Source organism: Chenopodium album, chromosome 21, assembly GCF_948465745.1.
Source record: "Chenopodium album chromosome 21, dcCheAlbu1.1, whole genome shotgun sequence".
Taxonomy (NCBI): Eukaryota; Viridiplantae; Streptophyta; class Magnoliopsida; order Caryophyllales; family Amaranthaceae; genus Chenopodium; species Chenopodium album.
Genome location: NC_137854.1, coordinates 2,033,544 through 2,054,541, shown reverse-complemented (window position 1 = coordinate 2,054,541; position 20,998 = coordinate 2,033,544). Strand labels below are relative to the sequence as shown.

General features: G+C 37.8%; 3 protein-coding genes across 6 annotated transcripts; 2 read left to right on the top strand and 1 right to left on the bottom strand.

Annotated features, from left to right (window-relative positions):
* The first annotated feature begins 511 nt into the window (after positions 1-511).
* LOC145602228 (UPF0481 protein At3g47200-like) lies at positions 512-2,301 on the top strand. The gene has a single exon (XM_081658404.1). The coding sequence runs from the start codon at positions 512-514 to the stop codon at positions 2,117-2,119; it is 1,608 nt and encodes a 535-aa protein (XP_081514530.1). The 3' UTR covers positions 2,120-2,301.
* A 691-nt stretch (positions 2,302-2,992) lies between these two features.
* On the bottom strand, positions 2,993-6,054 carry LOC145601783 (protein RER1A-like). Of its 4 annotated transcripts, none has more exons than XM_081657853.1 (4): positions 5,517-6,054; positions 3,834-4,014; positions 3,636-3,706; positions 2,993-3,408 (listed from the first exon to the last, which is right to left on the bottom strand). In XM_081657853.1, exons 1-3 carry the CDS (start codon positions 5,897-5,899, stop codon positions 3,644-3,646), a joined length of 627 nt encoding a protein of 208 aa, XP_081513979.1. In that variant the 5' UTR covers positions 5,900-6,054; the 3' UTR covers positions 2,993-3,408; positions 3,636-3,643. The 4 variants fall into 4 exon arrangements, with proteins under 4 accessions (XP_081513979.1, XP_081513980.1, XP_081513981.1 ...); XM_081657854.1 differs by having other exon boundaries at positions 2,993-3,374; positions 5,517-6,053; XM_081657855.1 differs by having other exon boundaries at positions 3,636-3,700; positions 5,517-6,049.
* Positions 6,055-8,503: 2,449 nt separating this feature from the next.
* Positions 8,504-20,983, top strand: LOC145600907 (phosphatidylinositol 3,4,5-trisphosphate 3-phosphatase and protein-tyrosine-phosphatase PTEN2A-like). The gene is made up of 12 exons (XM_081656772.1): positions 8,504-8,908; positions 9,034-9,135; positions 9,209-9,265; positions 9,820-9,885; positions 10,368-10,544; positions 10,622-10,708; positions 10,791-10,855; positions 11,157-11,233; positions 19,078-19,124; positions 19,228-19,358; positions 20,056-20,125; positions 20,231-20,983. Exons 1-12 carry the CDS (start codon positions 8,504-8,506, stop codon positions 20,726-20,728), a joined length of 1,782 nt encoding a protein of 593 aa, XP_081512898.1. The 3' UTR covers positions 20,729-20,983.
* Positions 20,984-20,998: the final 15 nt, after the last annotated feature.

The window sequence follows — 20,998 nt, the reverse complement described above, 5'->3', positions numbered from 1 at the left end:
GCACAACAAAGATGTATAATTGCCCGTTCCTATACCAAAATTATACATATTTGTTGTGCATCTTGTCATTATAAACTTGACATAATTGCCGATCCCTTGTAGTATTGAAAGCTAATCTATAAACACATACGAAGTACATCACAAAGACTTTTTGTCTAGGCAATATCAGGGGATCCTAATTGCTTTATTTCCATGTAATTCATCTTCAGGATCCATTATCTTCAAATGGTATATTAGATCACACCTTTATTCTATATTCCTATTAAAACCCTTTAAATCTCTCCTTTTCATCTTAGCTCCATTTCCAAAAATAAAAATCAGCTTAAGTTCTTTGTATAAGAACTTTTTTAGAGATAATCTGGGAAAAAAAAAAGAAAAAAAAAAGAAAAGTAGTCAGCAAAAGTAACTTCAAAAATAATTTAAGAGCTAAAAACTCCTTTATATGCTGAAAGAATAAAGGGCTCCATTTAAAGTTTGTAGTGCTTTGGCTCTTTGGAGAAAAATAAAGAAAATGGTAGCTGTTTACAATAAAGATCTATTGAGTTGGTATTTGATAACTCTGAAACTCAGAGAAAAACTCCAAAATGCTGAAACATCACAGCAACCTGAGCAGCAACAGCAGCAGCAGGCAAGGTTGCAACTCCCGTGCGAGCCGCTTCAAGTGATGGTCAATGGGGAGTGCAGAAGGCCAGAGGAGATGCAAATCTTGCAATCACCAGCAAATCCACAAGAGTCTGAATGGATAATCTCGATCAAGGAGAAACTCGAACGAGCAAGTAATGATGATGTTGCTGGTTCATGGACCAAAATATGCATATATAGAATCCCACATTTCTTGAGGGATGATCAAGGGTTAGGTCAAGAAAAAGAAAAAGCCTATGTTCCACAAGTAGTTTCCATAGGGCCTTACCATCGAGGCAGCTATCGTCTCCAATCGATGGAACGTCACAAATGGAGGGCCTTACACTATATGTTAAAGCGAAAGAGGCAAAGCATCAAGCTCTATCTTGAGGCAATGCAGGAGTTAGAAGACAGGGTGCGAGCTTGTTATGAAGGACCGTTAAGTCTAACAAGCAATGAATTTGTGGAAATGTTGGTGCTTGATGGTTGCTTCATTCTCGAGTTCTTTAGGGGGTATACCGAGGGGTTTGAGAATCTTGGTTATGAAAGGAATGATCCTATTTTTGCAATGAGGGGGATGATGTATTCCATAAGACGAGATATGATGATGATTGAGAATCAAATTCCTCTGTTTGTCCTGGATAAGCTCATTTTACTCCAATTGGGTGATCAGAATCAGAAGAGTGTTGTTGCAGATTTAGCAATCATATTCTTTGATCCATTGTCACCCATTGATGAGCCATTAACTGCTAGGCAAATGACCAAGTTGAAATCATCTCTACACTCGAACGCAGTGGCTTTTCATCCTTTGTCAGACCAGGCTGGCCTGCATTGCCTTGATGTGTTTCGGAGGAGTCTGCTCAGGAAAGGCCCCGAGGCAGTTCCTAGGCATTGGTTTAGAAAATGGTCCCGAAGAAATCTAGTGGCTGATCATCGGAGGACTCAGCTCATCCATTGTGTTACAGACCTTAAGGAGTCTGGTATCAAGTTCAAGAAGCGGAAGACTGATCGTTTTTGGGACATTAAGTTCAAAAACGGAGTCTTTCATATTCCTCGGCTTCTAGTTCATGATGGGACAAAGTCATTGTTCCTCAACCTTGTGGCCTTCGAGCAAAGCCACCTAGATTGCACGAATGACATAACAGCTTATGTGGTGTTCATGGATAACTTGATTGATTCAGCACAAGATGTGAATTACCTTCATTACTGTGGGATACTTGAGCATTGGCTAGGGAATGATGCTGAGGTTGCTGACATGTTTAACCACCTTTGCCGAGAGGTGGTGTTTGATATAAATGATAGTTATCTCGCTAAGGTGTCTGAAGAGGTAAATAGGTATTATGATCATAGGTGGAATGCTTGGCGCGCAAGCTTGAAGCACAAGTACTTCTACAATCCCTGGGCTGTCATCTCTTTCCTCGCTGCTGTTTTCTTACTGTTGCTAACTGGAGCACAGACCTTCTACTCTGTCTTTGCTTATTACGAGCCCCCCAGTTGAACACAAAGAAGGCTCCTGTCTCCCTATTTTCTGAATTTCTGGCAGTAAACTCTTCCTGGAGTTGTACAACTACAGGTGATTTTGGTAGGATTTTAAATACGGATTGTCTGCGGTTCTGTAGTCTTATAATTGTCCATTTTTTCATAAACCGAAAATAATAAGAGAGTATTTTTTCTGGATAATATTATCTTCACCTATTACGAAATGTCGTACCATGTACGCAGTATGTAAATACTCCCTTTCTCAGTAAATATTTGTCACATTATACCAATACTCTAATCTAAGGATTAAAAGTACTTCGTATATATGATGACAATTTTACAAATGCATCATATAATCAACATTTTCATGTAAAGGTTAAGAAACCAACCATATATGTCACAGATTTATCACCACTAAGAAACTCTGAGCAGTCAATTGATGAGCAATACTCTCAGTGAATTGATGAAGATTTTCAAACACATTATGTAAGAAAAGACATTCCTGATTTCACTACCGTGTTTTAGAATAGCTACTTGATGATTTGCAAGCCATTATTAGAAGTCAAAAATGTTCCAACTACTTGAGCAAATACTTGGCAAATATTGTCCCTTCTTGGATGCATTATATGCACACCTCCAAAACTCTCAGTAGCCTACCCATTGTTGATTAAGGTTTTGCATAATGAACGATCGAAGCTAAAGGCTGAACCTAAGAGAATGCATGTCATGTGTCCACTCTCCACTGCATGAGTCCAAAGCAGCAGAGTTCAGAGTGCAAACTCAACATCCCATTGAGGATAAGATATGGAAAAAATAAATTGAGAAGCACATATCTGCAGCATATTTGTGTGATGTATAATTGTACATTTTCACTGTTTCACAATTGAAATAATGGTTATTGGCTCCAAAAAGAAGCTATGAAATCCATAAAGATTTGAAATGCAACCTCATCAGGAATTGGTGATGTGGAGGAAAATGAAAGATATGTCATTTCATCTCCAATAAATCAAACTAACGTTAAACGTTACAAGGCTTTTGAATAGAAATAAAATCACGATTCCTGTTGATACAGCCTACAAGAAACTCGTGATGTTTCCCTCTATACAAAATTGTAATGTCAAGAGGAAAGAAATAACATCAGCAGCCTCCTAGATTCAGTCAGATCAGTAATCGTTGCACAAAGGAGCCTGCTTGAGTGATATGGATGACAATGAATCCTCTCAATTGCTAGAACCAGACACCAGAAAACTGTAGCTACCACTCCTAACATTGTCCTGAGGTTCATTGAGCAGCAAAAACATATTCTTTCTGAGATAAGAGAACGAAATTCCAAGTGGGAGACATAAGGAGCAGGAAAATTAGACCCATTACATAATATCATCTCTTTCATTAAAGATTCCAACCAACACACACAATAAACTCATGTTCCGACTCATGCCTTGGGAGTATTAACAACCACTTTATTACAATTAAACTTAATAATTAAAAGAGAGAAGAGGGGGGGGGGGGGGGGTGGAGAAGATTGTTTCACCTACCTAAATCATCAATCCCTGACAAGTGCAGCGCTATCTTCTGCAGCAGACTTCCTTCGATCATAACGCTGAGACTTACAGAGAGAGTGTTAAGATGACATTCCATAATATATACTTCATATATAAATAAAACATAAAGAATTCCATAAGAAATGAAAAGACAAAATATCAGACTAACTATAAAGAGACAGGTTAGCATACCTTTTTCCCAAAGGAGAACGGGACATATCTGTATTTGATCATATGGTGTATTTGTCTTCTCATGGTGAGTGTGAACAAAACAACCCAGTAGAAGAGGAGTATAGGCCAAAATACGGGGACGTCAAACACACTTGAAAATGTCATGGCAAAAGCTATGCAGAAAGCTTTTGTTAGTGAGTACCTTCACATATAAGAAGGGCAGATTCAGTCATTAAGTAAATATATGGAGTACTAAAATTCTTTGAGTAAGAGTATTTGAATTCTATGTCAAGCCTCTATCACGTTTACACAACAGTAGATAAGTATCTTGAAAAAGAGTATTTCATATATGACCCTTGCATATGGAAAAGTAGGATAGTTGCAATTCCTCCCACTCAACCTTGGGAGGAGCCTTAAGAGGTATGGTAAGTGAAAAATTCAGATCTGATGAAATTAACGATAATTACAACTAATTAAACTAAAAGCCCTTGATCCCCAATTTGTTCCTTATCATTTCTTTCTTTATTTAAATTGGCAAGTATAACTGAAAAAAATCTGAAATGATTAATTGGTCAGAAGAACATAAGTTATTGGACTGAAGCTTATAGGACAAGTCAAAGAGCAGCCAAGGTACCTCGGAATTTATGGACCACAAATCCAACCTTTTGTCTACAACAAATAAGTTCTATCATACTGTATTCCACACAGTTTAGCTTTGCCGCCAACCTGCACTCCAATTTAATTCCAGAGATTCCTCTCTAGTCGTTCCTTGGACAGGATTACTTCTCCTTGCTTCTTATGAACAAGGTAGCCATCATCCTCAATTAATGAGCCTATGACATAAAAAAAGAAGCTAACAAAACACCATATGTCTAATCCTTCGAGTAATTTAAAAAACTGTATCAACATCTTTGATATACACACCATCCCTCCAAAAAATCTCTAATTTCCTTCCCACACCTTCGTCACTTCTATGGGAAGACTACTACAATTAGCCATAGCCTTGAACAGATATGATCTGTTGCTGTCACAAACAGTCCTGAGAAACACATTAGGTTCCATCCAGTTTATCCAAGACTCCAACTCCAGCTACATGTCATTCATCAACTAGCGAGGTGAAACACACTTCAACACTACTTTGTTTTTCCACTCAAGCATCTATTGTTCCAGCAAATACCCCTAATTCATCATACATTAAATCCCAAACTAATAAACTATGATCAGTACATACTCACTCCACTAGGTACACATACCCTATTCCAAAATCGAGCACAAACAATCAATCACATAATACTCAATGAAAGTCTATAATTACAAACCATCACCACACTTGCATCAACACTAATCAAACTAGACAAGATTACTCTACTAAACCCGAAATTTAATTTCAAACTAGAATTATACATCAACACTCTTCCCCATTAAATCAAAACCCATATCAAAATAACCCTGAAAACCAACCTAGTACGGAATACACAAGATCTCAATTACCACCTAAAACAAGAAAGACACTTGATCAATCAATTGTACAGTACTATCATAAATTCAAACACAGCATTCTATAACCAACAATCATTTTACATCAACCCTAAATGCAAAATTACCAAACTTCTGCTTCAAATTAAAGTGCAATCACATTCTAAACATTGCATAAACTCTTGATTAATAAAATCAATAATTGACTGAGAGAGATAAAGAACAGACCAGAATTTGAACTCAGGAAGACGGCGAACAAAGGGGCGAAACTCATCGGAGCCCCGAGTAGGTAAAACGGGTCCATCAGTGAGTTCCTGGATCTCAGGGTCGACCTGAGGAGAGAGAAAAGCGATAAGAAGGTTAAGAATGTAAATTCCCAACCCATACGAGACGATGTAGAACCCTTGAACGAAGTAAACTCGAATAGCGTAAGCCAAAGCGATGACGAAGAATGCGATCCAACGGTAGAGCATGTGAGGCGTCGATTTGTCCAGATAATGCTGGAACCGCTGCGATACCATGAAGCTCCACCGTGATGCGACGGTTGCGGGTGTTTCCGATGACGTTAGGGTTTCACCGCCGCCGCTAACGCCGCCGCCAGCCTCCATCATTAGGGATCCGAAGTGTCGCGAATCTAGATTGGGGTTGACGGGAGATTGCGAGGAGAATATGATTTGCAGAGGTCAGGAGGAAGAGGGAGAAGAAATGGGATGCCGATATTTTTATCAATTAATTTTTTATTTTCATCTTGCTTATATTTTTTTTTTTTCCTTTTCTTGAGGTGATTTTAATTTTGAGCTCTTGGAAGGTCTTGCATTCTTTCCTTATTTTGTCTTGGTTTGGTACTTTATGTGTCGATTTTGGTTTCAGATTTGGATTTTAACCTAAGTTCAATTTGATACGAAATAATTTAATTTAAATGACGGGTTGTATATTCCAACTTTGAGGTTGAGGGTTCAATCCTCACTAGAGACACTTTGAGGTAAGGATTCCCTTACGTTCCCCCCCTCTCAAAGTGCCTAGCCTGCTAACTTGAGCTGGGAGGACCGTTGATTGCATTTCTTGGATGTTGAATAAGGAATAACTTTTAGTCTTGTTATAAGTAGATTGTTTAAAGCTTATAAGAATATTTCAAGTTAATGTCAAAAAGAGTTGGCATTAAGGCCTTAAGGGAAGCCAACTTAACACACTTTTTGTTATTGATTAACATGAGATAATATAGGCTTTGCCCAACACAATATTGTGCATGTTCAATTATAGTTATGCACTTGTACCTCAGTCGAATTTTAGGTAAGGAAGCAAGACACCACTCATAATTGTACTTGACATATTAAAAATACGAAGTAAAAATTCTTCACGTACTCTTAATAGTTCCATGTTAGGTCAATTTTTCACAATTGGTGGCACGAGTCACTCTAAGTAACACGAGATGGTGGCGGTGCATAGTGACTCCACAATGATATGGATTGGTCGGAAGTCTTGGGAACAACCGCAGAAGGACTAGGTTCCTAACTGTTAACCGAACAGCCCATTTTCCCATGCGCTTATGCCTAATTGCCTTGAACCAACTAATTGGACAATACTAAAAGCCAAATTGGGTAAATCCCCTCAACAACGACACAAGTCCGCGCAATCATTTCAAAATCCTCACCCCCTCTCTTCCCACATTCTCTCTCGACGAAGAAATCGCGCCCTTTTCCGGTCATAGTCGCCGCTCCAACCACCATTTCACATTCCAAGCATTGCCTGAACCCTAATTTTGCGATCATCTCAACGGATTCACAGTTTCAACTGATCAACGCTGTCAAATCTTTGGTGAGTGATCTTTGAACTTGCTATCAGAATTTGCTTCTATCTACATTATGCCATTTTCTCTCTCCTGTTCAAGTGGATTAGCAATTGGTGATTGGATGGATGATTCTTCATCGGAAAAGGGAGGGATTGTGGATGATTTTTTTGGATCAGTTATAGTTAGCTCAAATACTAGATCATGGACAGAAATTAGATCGATTTTTTTTTTATTTATTATTTTTTTTTTTTTATTGCGTCGATTGATATTTCTTTGTTAGAAGAAATGCTTTTTATAACGCCTTAATGTGGTTATATTTGATTGAAATTATGTTTTTGTAGAATCAGAATTGTGGATTTGATAATGTCATGAGGTAACTGCATTCTGGCATTCAATTGGAGAATTGGAGTAGTAATTTGTGTGAACTTCAATAATTTTATTTTATTCTAAATTTTAAATTTTCTGGTCAAATTCTATGTAATGGTTTATGTTACTTGACTTTTGCTTAAGAATCTTATCAACTCAATTAGTTATCTGTTAGATTTAATCATTTAAGAGTTAGTAATACCTAGTAAGTTACTATCAATTTTAAGAAGGATATGCAAGTAATGTGGTTTTGGGCATTGTTGACGTGATGCTGTGTAAATTTTCGTACCATGTCACCGCACATGATAAACATTACCATTACAGAGCCTACACAGCCATTAGACCTGACATATAAATCTGAGCTTGAAGTTGCAAGGTTTTTTCAACTTTATGTTTAGAATGTTTGCGCAATTAGCTGATCATAAGATACTTATAGTATACTAATATTTGCATTTATGAGAGGCACATTTAAGGATATTGCTAAGTTTTAAGACCATTTAGCTCATTGGTTAACAGTTCAAGGCAAGTTTTGCAATCTCCGTTCATGAGAAAGGATATCGTGTATTCTTATACGGAGAAAAAATCGTCAATATTAGTTTCTCACTACTTTTTGAATAAAAAGTCATGGAAGGGGAGGAGAAAGGCACGCTAAGTATTACTGCCACGAATGAGTGTAATTAACATTGGATTTCAAGCTGTTGGCAGTTAGGGACTTGTATGCCTTATATGTTCCCGTGATGTATTCTGTATTGATATCTAAGTTATCCTTACTACCTTCTACCTGGAAGTTCGGAAATGTATGTTCATTTTTTTAGACATCCTCGTTTTGTCCTTTTTAATGAGTAGCCTATTAGTTTCTTTTTTGTAATCAAATTGATGATTAGTGAATTTTTGTAGCCACTTCTCTTTGGACCTAATATCTTTCACTTATTTATCATGTTGTTAGATCTGTCACATCAGTGTTGGGCAGCTAGGATCTTTGACTATAGAGATCATTTGCCATAAAATTGAGCTTAAACTTAAAGTGCTTACATGGATAGCATGCTTTCTTGCAGGGAACATGGAAGCTGCAGATTCCCCGTCTCCACCACAGGAGAAAATTTTAGATGTTCAAACTTCTGGTTCTGCTGCAAATCCTCCATCATCAGCATCATCATCTGCGTCTGGTATAAATTCTTGGGCCAAAAGCTTTAAAATACCACAGGCTTCAGGGGATACTGTGGGAGAATCACAATCTGGAAGTGGTGCAAGATCGACCTTTGCACGATTTACAAGTGGTCTTGGATTACGATTACCTGCATCAAATCCTGTGGCCAGCGGAGATGCTCCAGCAGATACAGCACCTGCCCGAGCTGGTGTTTTTGATTCATTAACAAAAGGGTTAGTTGACTCATCTCGCAGTGCTGTAAAGGCTGTGCAAGCCAAAGCACGCCATATGGTCTCGCAAAATAAGCGGAGGTACCAGGTAGCCTTTCGTCTGATTTGTGATGCTAAGGTGTTGGGCTGATGGCATGGAATATTGGTCATGTGGTTGGAATTTGTATTATTATTACTATTAATCTCTTCTTTGTCCTCAACTTTTGTTTCTAGGAAGGAGGATTTGATTTGGATTTGACATATATCACGGAAAATATTATTGCTATGGGATTCCCTGCTGGTGACATCAGTTCTGGAATTTTTGGATATGTTGAGGTAGATGAAGACCAATTAACATGATTTTCATGGCTAATGTTATTATGTTTAATACAATAGGGGTTTGATGCAGGGGATCTACAGAAATCATATGGAAGAGGTGATTAGGTTTTTTGAGACTCACCACCAGGTATATGCCGCAATTTGAACTGAATATTTGGTTTAGTGCCATAAATTTCTTTTTCAAAGAAGAAGCTCTCGAATGGTGTCTTAATTTGAATAATACCTTGAAATGGTGATTGAAGAATAAGGGTATATAATCTCATCACTGTAAAATAGTATCATATCTTCAAATTATTTTGGTTGGGTATGCCTCTGGTAGGATAGGGACAATGTCACAATGATTAAAGTTGTAAATATGCTCTGTGTGTGTTATGATCTGATTTAGATTAACTATGCATAATGTGGCTCTTTTCCTCCTTTGCTTGATAAAAGAATTATTTCTCATTGGAAGGGGGAGGGGAGGGGAAGGGAAGGGAAGGGGGTGGGGGTGTGGGTGTGGGGTTGGAGGGAGTCTTTCATAACCGGATGATTGTAGATAAAACTTGAGATGGAACCTAACTATATCTTATTGGCTGGCTAATGTGATATTTAGGGGCCTAAATCTACATCACTCATGCTCTTTTTTCCTTTTCTTTTTTGTTGAAACATGTTTCATTTAACTGTGTATGTGATTTCATGCAGGGCAAATACAAAGTCTATAATCTTTGTTCAGAGAGGTTGTACGATGCATCACTTTTTGAGGGGAAGGTCTGTATTTTCTCCTCCCATTAGTGTGTGAATTTCATATGCTTGTATCATGCATGCATAGATTAAGTAGCTTATATGTTGAACTTTCACATGCACATTGCACACAGCACACAAGCTTACATATACCTTTACACTTTGTTTGGATAACAAGATAGTAGAGAAAGAGAGGGAAAGGAGAGAGGAGTAGGAGTAGGGGAAGGAAAGAGGAGTATGATTAGGATGGTGTTTATTAAAAATGGGTGGGAAAACCCCTCCCTTTTCCCCAACCTCTTAATGCTTTTATCCTCAGTTCCTAACAAAGTGTTAGTTTCTCCTTATTCCACTTTTCATGCATGTACTATGACAGAATCATAACATTCAATTTGGTGGATTTTGTGTCTCTGTTATGTTTTGGTTTTGACAACTAACAGTCTTAGTATGGAGTTTGACTTTTTTCTAAATGGATGTTGTTCTTATCATCTATTTTGTCTTCTGTTCCACAGGCTGCATCATTTCCATTTGATGATCATAACTGTCCACCTATTCACCTCATCTCCTTATTTTGTCAAAGTGCCTATACATGGTTGAAGGCAGATGTTGACAATGTAGTTGTAGTTCACTGTAAAGCTGGTTTAGGGAGAACAGGACTAATGATTTCTTGCCTACTTCTGTACCTGAAGGTATGAATTCAGCTATGCTGTTTCTGGAAGCATAACACAAATCTTGGTTCTAAATTGTATACTTACTGGTTTTGCAGTTTTGCCCAACAGCGGAGGAATCTATTGACTTGTTCAATCAGAAAAGATGTGTAGATGGAAAGGGTCTTGTTCATCCAAGTCAGATTGTTAGTTAACTGCTTCTAATAAAGTTTTCATGTTTTATGGCTTGAATCTTTCAACATAGTAACTCTTTTACGTTTCTTATAGAGATACGTCAAATATTTTGAGCGCATCTTAAAAGACTTTCAAGGTGAAAATCCATCCAAACGCAGGTATGTCTTTTGAAATTTATGTCCATGGCTCCATGCTGAATCTTATTTAATATTTCGTCCATCCTACTAAGATTGCCCCATACAAATTTGTTCACCATTTTTAAGAGTTGGTTCGTTTGACAGTATGTAAGGTTCCTATTCTGTCTTTTTGTGGTTTCACATGGGTAGTCAAGCTGTAAAAATTTACTAAAAAGGGTGTAGGGGAAAACTCATTAGGACATCCATTTTTAGTATATTGGGAAATCTTAGTGGTTATTACTTGTACAATATCAATTATGAGCTAATATAAATGCTGGCTCAGGTGCATGCTTAGAGGATTTCGACTTCACAAGTGTCCATACTGGATTAGGCCATCTATTACCATCTCTGACCACAACGGTAATTATGAATTCCCACCAACTTTCATTATTTATAGCCATGATAGAGTTTAATTCAATGAAAAACATTCGTAATTTTGAAGTATCTACTAGCCTTGCAACTATCGTATCTGAACAAAAGATAGTGTATCTAACTGTAAAAATGTAATGAGATTCAACCTCATGTCATTTCGATTCGTCTCTCTTCCTACCCTAATCCCTAAGAACTCCTATGTTTGGCTAAACGTGGGTTGCATATTGCCTTGGGTGCTAAAACAAACTTAGCATAAAAGAGAGCCGATGTGGGTTCCATGAACATATTCATCTAAGGCGCTTTGCCAAGGCATGAGGCTATCATTGCACGTTGCCAAAGCATGGGCGATATTGTTGCTACTCTACCAAGGCATGGGCAATATTGTTGCTACGCTACCAAGGCATGGATGCTGCTGCATAGTTAAGACGCACATCAAAACACCTCATAAATACAACAACAAAAACAACACCACCAAAAAAAAAATAAAAAAAAACTATTTTTGGCAATTAAGGTTTTGGCTTGCCATAAGGCAAAGGCAAGGCAACACTAAAGGAAAGCCAATGCAACTCAAGGCCAAGACAAGTCAATTAGGCAAGCAATGACATGATCACGAGGGATGGACCAATGCTGAATGAAATTGTTTTGGGAACCAAGTACTTTGTGATCCCATGGATGGAATTGATGCATAACCTAGGTAGGTTTAAAGATGTTCCTCAAAGACTAAATTTGGAAGCTATAATTCATGAAAAAAAAGTCAAAAATTTCCAAAAGTGAACGCTATTATTCACGCTTTTTGAGCAATTTTGGAGATTTCGGGACCTGGTGTCAAAAAGTCTTGAGATACTAAGGGATAAACCACGGGGTCATATAATGTCGTTTGGAAACATATATGATCATTATATGTTGTCATGAACGTCCGTGGTAGGCTTAAGTTTATGAAATCGATGCAAGTTGTAAACGGGTAAATTGACCGTTTGAAAGCATATTGGATGGTTTTACCCACCTAAATAGACCCCCGGGGGTATTAGGGTCCATGGTAAGCATCTCGACAATTTTTGTTTCCCGACTAAAAAAAGTAAAAAAATTTCGAAATTGAAGGCAATAATCCACGCTTTTTGAGCAATTTTGGAGGTTACGGGACTCATTGTTGAAAAGTCTTGAAATATTATGGGATACATCCCAAGGTCATATAATGTTGTTTGGAAGCATATATGATCATTATATGTTGTCATAAATATCCGTGGTAGGCTTTAGTTTATGAAATTGTTGCAAGTTGTAAACGGGTAAATTGACCGTTTGAAGGCATATTAGATGGTTTTACCCACCCAAATAGACTCTTGGGGAGTATTAGGGTCCATGGTAAGCATCTCGACAATTTTTGTTTCCGGGCTAAAAAAAGTAAAAAATTTCCGAAATTGAAGGCTTATCCACGCTTTTTGAGCAATTTTAGATGTTTTAGGACCCGGTGTCGAAAAGTCTTGAAATGCTAGGGGATACATCTCGGGGTCCTATTATGTCGTTTGGAACCATATATGATCAGTATATATTGCCATAAATGTCCGTGATAGGCTTAAGTTTATGAAATTCGTGCAAGTTATAAAAGGGTAAATTGACCGTTTGAAGGCATATTGGATAGTTTTACCCACCCAAATAAACTCCTAGGGAGTATTAGGGTCCATGCATCTAGGCAATTTTTGTTTACGGGCTAAAAAAAGTAAAAAATTTATCCACGGTTTTTGAGCAATTTTAGAGGTTTCGGGACACGGTGTCGAAAAGTATTGAGATAATAAGGAATACAACTCGGCGTCATATAATGTCGTTTGGAACCATATATGATCATTGTATGTTGTAATAAATGTCCGTGGTAGGCTTAAGTTTATGAAAACGATGCGAGTTGTAAACGGGTAAATTGACCGTTTGAAGGCATTTTGGATGGTTTTACCCACCCAAATAGACTTCTGGGGAGTATTAGGGTCCATGGTAAGCATCTCGGCAATTTTTGTTTCTGGGCTAAAAAAAGTAAAAAATTTCGAAATTGAAGGCTATTATCCATCTTTTTGAGCAATTTTGGTGGTTTTAGGACCCGGTGTCGAAAAGTCTTGAGATATTAGGGGATACATCCCGAGGTCTTATAATATCGTTTGGAAGCATATATGATCATTATGTGTTGTCATAAATGTTCGTGGTAGACTTAAGTTTATGAAATCGATGCAAGTTGTAAACGGGTAAATTGACCGTTTGAAGACATATTAGATGGTTTTACCCACCTAAATAGACTCCCGGGGAATATTAGGGTCCATGGTAAGCATCTCAACTATTTTTGTTTCCGGTCTAAAAAAGGCAAAAATTTCCGAAATTGAAGGCTATTATCAAGCTTTTTGCGCAATTTTGGAGGTTTCGGGACCTGATATCAAAAGGTCTTGAGATGCTAGGGAATAAATTTCTGGGTCATATAATGTCGTTTGGAAGCATATATAATCATCATATGTTATCATAAATGTCTGTGGTGGGCTTAACTTTATGAAATCAGTGCAAGTTGTAAACGGGTAAATTGACCGTTTGAAGACATATCAAATGGTTTTACCCACCTAAATAAACTCTCAAGGGGTATTAGAATCCATGGTAAGCATTCCGGCAATTTTTGTTTTTAGGTTAAAAAAAGTAAAAAATTTCCAAAATTGAAGGCTATTATCCACGCTTTTTGAGCAATTTTAGAGGTTTCGGGACACGGTGTCGAAAAGTCTTGAGATAATAAGGAATATATCCCTGGGGTCATATAATGTCGTTTGGAAGCATATATGATCATTATATGTTGTCATAAATGTCCGTGGTAGGCTTAAGTTTATGAAATCGGTGCAAGTTGTAAAAGGGTAGATTGACCATTTGAAGGCATATTAGATGGTTTTACCCACCTAAATAAACTCCCGGGAAGTATTAGGGTCCATGGTATGCATCTCGGCAAATTTTTTTTCCGGGCGAAAAAAAGTAAAAAATTTCCGAAATTGAAGGTTATTATCCACGGTTTTTGAGCAATTTTAGAGGTTTCGGGACGCGGTGTCGAAAAGTCTTGATATAATAAGGAATACATCTCGGGGTCATATAATGTCGTTTAAAACCATATATGATCATTATATGTTGTCATAAATGTCCGTGGTAGGCTTAAGTTTATGAAATCGGTGCATGTTGTAAACGGGTAAATTGACTTTTTAAAGGTATATCGGATGGTTTTACCCACCCAAATAAACTCCCGGGAAGTATTAGGGTCCATGGTAAACATCTCGGCAAATTTTGTTTCCGGGTGCTAGGAATTAGCTCCTACAATAGTAAGTAAGCAAGCTAATTAGATAGAAAAGGATGGCTAAGAGGGATAAGTTGTATTACCAAACTAATTGTTCAACAATACAATGCCTTCTTTCGAGAGGAAGGTGCTCTCCAACAACTCGATAACAGACTTCTCAACAATATTCAACATGATGATTATTCCTTCTAATGAGGCCTATTTATAGAAAACTCTCATAACAAACTCTAACTTATTGCCCGAGCTACTACTAATAGGCTATGACTATCATACCCTTGCCCTAATATTGATTCCTTGCATTACCCGCCGCCCTAACATTCAACTTGTCCTCAAGGTGGATAGTGGATAGTAGTCGGCACTTGATCCCCGACCATGGTAATGAAGAGTTGTGTTCCACTTCTCGTGACCACCGTAACCAAGCTTCTGCTTCAATGAGGTGTTGAACTCGGTGGAGAATTGATACTGTTCTAAAGCCCTATAGTAGTCATCAGGTAGTACATTTGTTAATATATGCAGAAGGACTAAGTAATGGAGAATTGCTTGTGAACTGAAAGTGTTAGTAATGGGCCTTGTGAAAGCTGAGCCCATTTCCTCTCTTTTACCCACTCCAGCAACCATTTTAACCTTCTAAGTTCGCAAGCCTATATCAGGCCATAAGTTAGTATTTTGGCTAATGACAAAAATACCCTTACTAGCTTCCTCTAGAATTATCTTGCCTTCCAAGTCAACAAAGGATGCATTGTGGCTTCTCCCATATTTCGTTGAATCTGGTGTCTTCTGCTGCAAATCCCACGCCACTCCAAAAATCACCACCGCACGCTTTCTCGGACCATCATCGGATCCACTTGCTCTAGAACCGCCCCTCACGAAGAGTCCTTCCCTATCCAGGCCACCACGAGCGGTGGTCTTACCTCCACGCTTAATTTTTTTAGCCACAACTCCCTCAAAATTGCTATGAACACTACCAACAAGCCCACAATATCCACCACCCACATCGCCGATAATTTCCCTTAGACCTCCACCTGTTAACCCATCCCCGAAATCGCCAAGCCTTCCCCCATATTCTAGTTTCCTTGCAAAACCCTCAACTCCGCAACCAGTTGCACCGTTAAGTTTGTCAGGCCCACCAAAAAATCACCACCACCAGCGCGCACACCCTGTGGCGATTTCCTTGCGAAACCATTACATCCAGTACTTGGTTTCTCGCCGGCGACACCTTGACCACTGTGTTCATGGCTAGTAGACTCGATATTACCACTGCCACCGGATTTGCCATCGCCGGAATTATCAAATCTACAACCACTCACCATCGTTATCGGCCCCTGATATAAGCTTTTCGACCGGACGTCAAACATCCCACCACCACTACAAATTTCGACACAGCCTCCCGGACCACCACCCGAACCACAGCATCCGGCACCACCTTTCTCAAATCTCTCAAATATTCCACCATATAAACGACCAACAAAACCACCTGCCTTATTTCTCAACCTACTGCTCTCAAAATACACCTGCAAACTCACCATGGCTTCCACCATTACCTCCACGAGCTCCTTCACCTGATTTCTCCACCATCACGCCACCGGATAAGCTGCTACTGATGGAGCAAAAGTTTTGCTCAAATCTAGAAATTTCCTCACCTATGGAAACTGTGGTTGACTGCAACCCCTCACCGGAGAGGAGGCACTTCCTCCTCCTCCATTAAATCTGTTTGGTTCTATTCATCCTCAAGCTCTTCTTCCCTTTCCTTCAACTCCAAATTCATGGAAGAGAAAATCGGAGAAAAAACATCATCAATATATTTCTCAAAATTTCTTTGAAGGTTATCAACAATTCTCTTCGTGGATTCCTCCATCCTTTCGGAGAATTGCTCAAGTAAATGTGACCAAATCGGAGCTCCGACGAACTCCATTCTTTTTTCTTTTTTTTTTTTTTTTTTTTTTTTGGGAAAACAGAATTTCAATAGCTTAATCCACCAGGATACCAATTTGCTAGGAATTAGCTCCCAAAACAGTAAGTAAGCAAGCTAATTAGATATAAAACGATGGCTAAGTGGGATAAGTTGTATTATCAAACTAATTATTAACAATACAATGCCTTCAACATCATGATTATTCCTCCTAATGAGGCCTGTTTATAGAAAACTTTCATAACAAACTCTAACTTATTTCCCAAGCTACTACTAATAGGTTATGACTATCATACCCTTCCCCTAATATTGATTCCTTGCACCAGGCTAAAAAAAAGTAAAAAATTTCCGAAATTAAATGCTATTATCCACGTTCTTTTAGAAATTTTGGAAGTTTTAGGACCCGGTGTCGAAAAGTCTTGAGATACTAGGGGATACATCCCGGGGTTATATAATGTCGTTTGGAACCATATATGATCATTATATGTTGCCATATATGTCCGTGATAAACTTAAGTTTATGAAATTGGTGCAAGTTGTAAAAGGGTAAATTGACCGTTTGAAGACATATTGGATGGTTTTACCCACCCAAATAAACTCCGGGGAAGTATTAAGGTCCATGGTATGCATCTCAGCAATTTTTGTTTCCGGGCTAAAAAATGGCAAAATTTCCGAAATTGAAGGCTATTATCCACGTTTTTTGAGCAATTTTGGTGGTTTTGGGACTCGTCGTCGAAAAATCTTGAAATACTAGGGAATACATCCCGGGGTCGTATAATGTCGTTTGGAAGCATATATGATCATTATATATTGTCATTAAATGTCCGTGGTAGGCTTTAGTTTATGAAACCGTTGCAAGTTGTAAACGGGTAAATTGACCGTTTGAAGGCATATTAGATGGTTTTACCCACCTAAATAAACTCCCGAAGAGTATTAGGGTCCATGGTATGCAACTCGAAAATTTTTGTTTCCGGGCTAAAAAATGGCAAAATTTCTGAAATTGAAGGCTATTATCCACGCTTTAAGAGCAATTTTAGAGGTTTCGGGACATGGTGTCGAAAAGTCTTGTGATAAAAAGGAATACATCTCGGGGTCATATAATGTTGTTTAGAACCATATATGATCATTATATGTTGTCATAAATGTTCATGGTAGGCTTAAAATTTATGAAATCGGTGCAAGTTGTAAACGGGTAAATTGACCGTTTGAAGGCATATTGGATAGTTTTACTCACCTAAATAGATTCTCGGGGAGTATTAGGGTCCATGGTAAGCATCTCGGCAATTTTTGTTTCCGGGTTAAAAAAAGTAAAAAATTTCCGAAATTGAAGTCTATTATCTACGCTTTTTAATCAATTTTGGAGGTTTTAGGATCCGGTGTCGAAAAGTCTTGAGATACTAGGGGATATATCTCGGGGTCATATAATGTCGTTTGGAAGCATATATTATCATTATATGTTACCATAAAGATCCGTGATAGGCTTAAGTTTATGAAATTGGTGCAAGCTGTAAAAGGGTAAATCGACCGGGCATATTGGATGGATTCACCCTCCCATATATACTGCCAGGGAGTATTAGGGTCCATAGTATGCATCTCGGCAATTTTTGTTTCCGGGCTAAAAAATGGCAAAATTTCCGAAATTGAAAGTTATTATCCACGCTTTTTGAGCAATTTTGCTGGTTTCGGGACTCGTTGTCAAAAAGTCTTGAGTTATCAGGGGATACATCTCGAGGTCATATAATGTCGTTTATAAGCATATATGATCATTATATGTTGTCATAAATGTCCGTGGTAGGCTTAAGTTTATGAAATCGGGTAAATTGACTGTTTGAAGGCATATTGGATTGTTTTACCCACCCAAATAAATTCGTGGGGAGTATTAGGGTCCATAGTAAGCATCTCGGTAATTTTTGTTTACGTGCTGAAAAAAGTAAAATATTTCCAAAATTGAAGGCTATTATCCACGCTTTTTGAGCAATTTTGGAGGTTTTAGGACCCAGTGTCGAAAAGTCTTGAGATACTAGAGGATACATCTCGTGGTCATATAATGTAGTTTGGAATCATATATATGATCATTATATGTTGTCATAAATGTCCGAGGGAGGTTTTAGTTTATGAAATCGGTGGAAGTTGTAAACGGGTAAATTGACCGTTTAAAGGCATATTGGATGGTTTTACCCACCCAAATAAACTCACGGGGAGTATTAGGGTCCATGGTAAACATCTCGGCTATTTTTGTTTCTGGGTTACTAAAAGTAAAAAAAATAAATGAAATTGAAGGCTATTATCCACGGTTTTTGAGCAATTTTAGAGGTTTTAGGACCCGGTGTCGAAAAGTCTTAAACTTCCGGGAAGTATTAGGGTCTATTGTAAAACATTAATCCATTCTTAGCTGACGGAGAATTGTGGGTTGATAATAATCTATCCTGAAGTGTTGGTATAGTTCATTTTTGGGACAAAAGTTAATTAGATACTCTCTTCTCATAGGCTTTTGCTATTAAATCAGATGGACTCTTTTAACTTGTTAAGATTGGATTTAATAATACTTATCCTGCGTTTGGATTGCCGCTTGCTTTCTGCAATGCCTTGTTTTTAGTATGCCTGATGTTGGTATGTCCATGTACAGGGATTCTATTCACCACAAAAAAACATGCAAAAACCAAGGACCTGCTGGTAATTTTTATTTGGATCTCTTTGCTGACATTTCTGTGAGTTTCTAATACTGCTTATTGCTACGTTGGAGAAATTTCTGCAAATCTCACTTAGTTGAATGCAGCCAGAAGATTTTTGGATGAACTCTTCTAGAAAGGGGATAGTAGTGTTTGCTTTACCAGGAGAGCCAGGTCTGACAGAGTTGGCAGGTGACTTTAAAGTTCACTTTCAAGATCGGCATGGAGATTTCTACTGGTTTGTTATGCCTTACCCTTTTCCCTTCTACTATTTCAGAGTTGATGTGAATATGTGATACTGAATTTTGTGTTTCTGACTTTCTGTTGCTAATGTCTCATTGACATTTGTGAGGAAGCAATTTGTACATTAATAATGAAAAGTTATAATTGTCTCTTTAATTGTATGGACAACATATTGATGGTTTGGTCATTGGCTTGTGTTTGATATGGGCAGTGGAAGGACTTCTATGGCTTTAAGAAATGTTAAAATTTTGTCGGAATCAATGGCAATAACATCCATATAATTTATCCAATATGGATGCTTTTAACATTTCCTTCATTTGAAGAGTCCCGAGTAACCAAGATTCCTTTTTATTCTTTTCCTAATTGGAATCTTATCATAGAAAGACATTCTTAAGTTTGTTGATCACCTTAGTTTATGAGTACGAGCATTAATTATTACTCCCTTTGTCCTTTATTGTTTGTCGCATATTCTATTTGAGGCCGTACTTAAATTGCCCCTCTTCTATTTTTGATCTTGGGTACCAGAACTTTTACATTTGCTTTTGTCTCATATCAATGCTATTCAACAAAAAATTGACAAAGTAAAAAATGGTTAGGAGGCAAACAATTGGTGATGGAGGGAGTATTTATTGACAATCATACTTTTATGTAAAACTACTTAAAGTCAATTGATAGCGTGTTTGTTTTTTCAGTTGGTTTAATACAACTATGACGGAAAACAGAATAATCATAAATAGTGATGATCTTGATGGGTTTGACAAGGTAACACTTACCAGGAATTTTGAAACTTTAACACTTTTTATTAATTGCTTAAACTCTTTATACTTTGATTCTTAACTAATTTTGAATTTTTGTTTACATTTACAGAGAAAGCTTCCTTCACCTACATTCCAGGTGGAGATAGTGATGAATGATTATGATGGTACACTTGCAAAAAAGCCAAACGCTGAACAAGAAAAAACAAGGTCTGATGCAAGCGCAGAGCAAATTGCATCCAGCAACAATGGTGGTGCTGTCATACCAAAGACAGAAAGATCAACTGAAAAAGAAGAAAAAGATGATGTATTCTCTGACAGTGATGGAGAAGGTGGATCTTCCAAAACTACCCAGGTTCATGCTTCTGCAGCTGGAACTGGTAGCAATAATCAAGTTTCTAGTATAACACAGAGGACATATCAGATGTCTGTTAGCGATACAAAACCAGCTCAAAATAGCAGTAGTAGCTCCTACACTGATGGTGTTGGGAAATCTGGATCAAGTGTTGAAACACCGAAGCTCGGTTCATCTACCACTAATGATTTCAAGGCCATTGCAGCTGATGCTTCTGTTTTCAGTTTTGGGGATGAAGACTCTGAAAGTGAATAAAATAGGAAGAACCCATCTTAATTTTTTTGGTACTCCTTGCGAGACCCTTGTAATTTCTTGAATTACTTGGGCATGCATTGTGACAAAAACTCATACTTTCAGCCTTAGTGTGGTAATTTTTTGATTCTATAATGTTTCAGTTCCTGCTGCAGTTAATCAAATTCTTTGTGAAGGCATTAAACGTCATTGCTTGACAAGATGTAACAACATTTTTTTGTAAAAACTATTTTAAAACAAAAGTTTATGTTCTCTAGTTCTTTCAGCCACATT

What these genes read in the sequence shown, in the direction of transcription:
- LOC145602228 (XM_081658404.1), top strand. Translation starts at nt 512, where the DNA reads ATGGTAGCTGTTTACAATAAAGATCTATTGAGTTGGTATTTGATAACT.
- LOC145600907 (XM_081656772.1), top strand. Translation starts at nt 8,504, where the DNA reads ATGGAAGCTGCAGATTCCCCGTCTCCACCACAGGAGAAAATTTTAGAT. An exon ending in CATCACTTTTTGAGGGGAAG is followed by an intron (nt 9,886 to 10,367) that starts GTCTGTATTTTC and finishes TCTGTTCCACAG; the next exon opens with GCTGCATCATTTCCATTTGA. An exon ending in TACCATCTCTGACCACAACG is followed by an intron (nt 11,234 to 19,077) that starts GTAATTATGAAT and finishes GTCCATGTACAG; the next exon opens with GGATTCTATTCACCACAAAA.
- LOC145601783 (XM_081657853.1), bottom strand. Translation starts at nt 5,899, where the DNA reads ATGATGGAGGCTGGCGGCGGCGTTAGCGGCGGCGGTGAAACCCTAACG. An exon ending in CTTCCTGAGTTCAAATTCTG is followed by an intron (nt 4,015 to 5,516) that starts GTCTGTTCTTTA and finishes TTATATGTGAAG; the next exon opens with GTACTCACTAACAAAAGCTT. An exon ending in CGTTCTCCTTTGGGAAAAAG is followed by an intron (nt 3,707 to 3,833) that starts GTATGCTAACCT and finishes TCTCTCTGTAAG; the next exon opens with TCTCAGCGTTATGATCGAAG.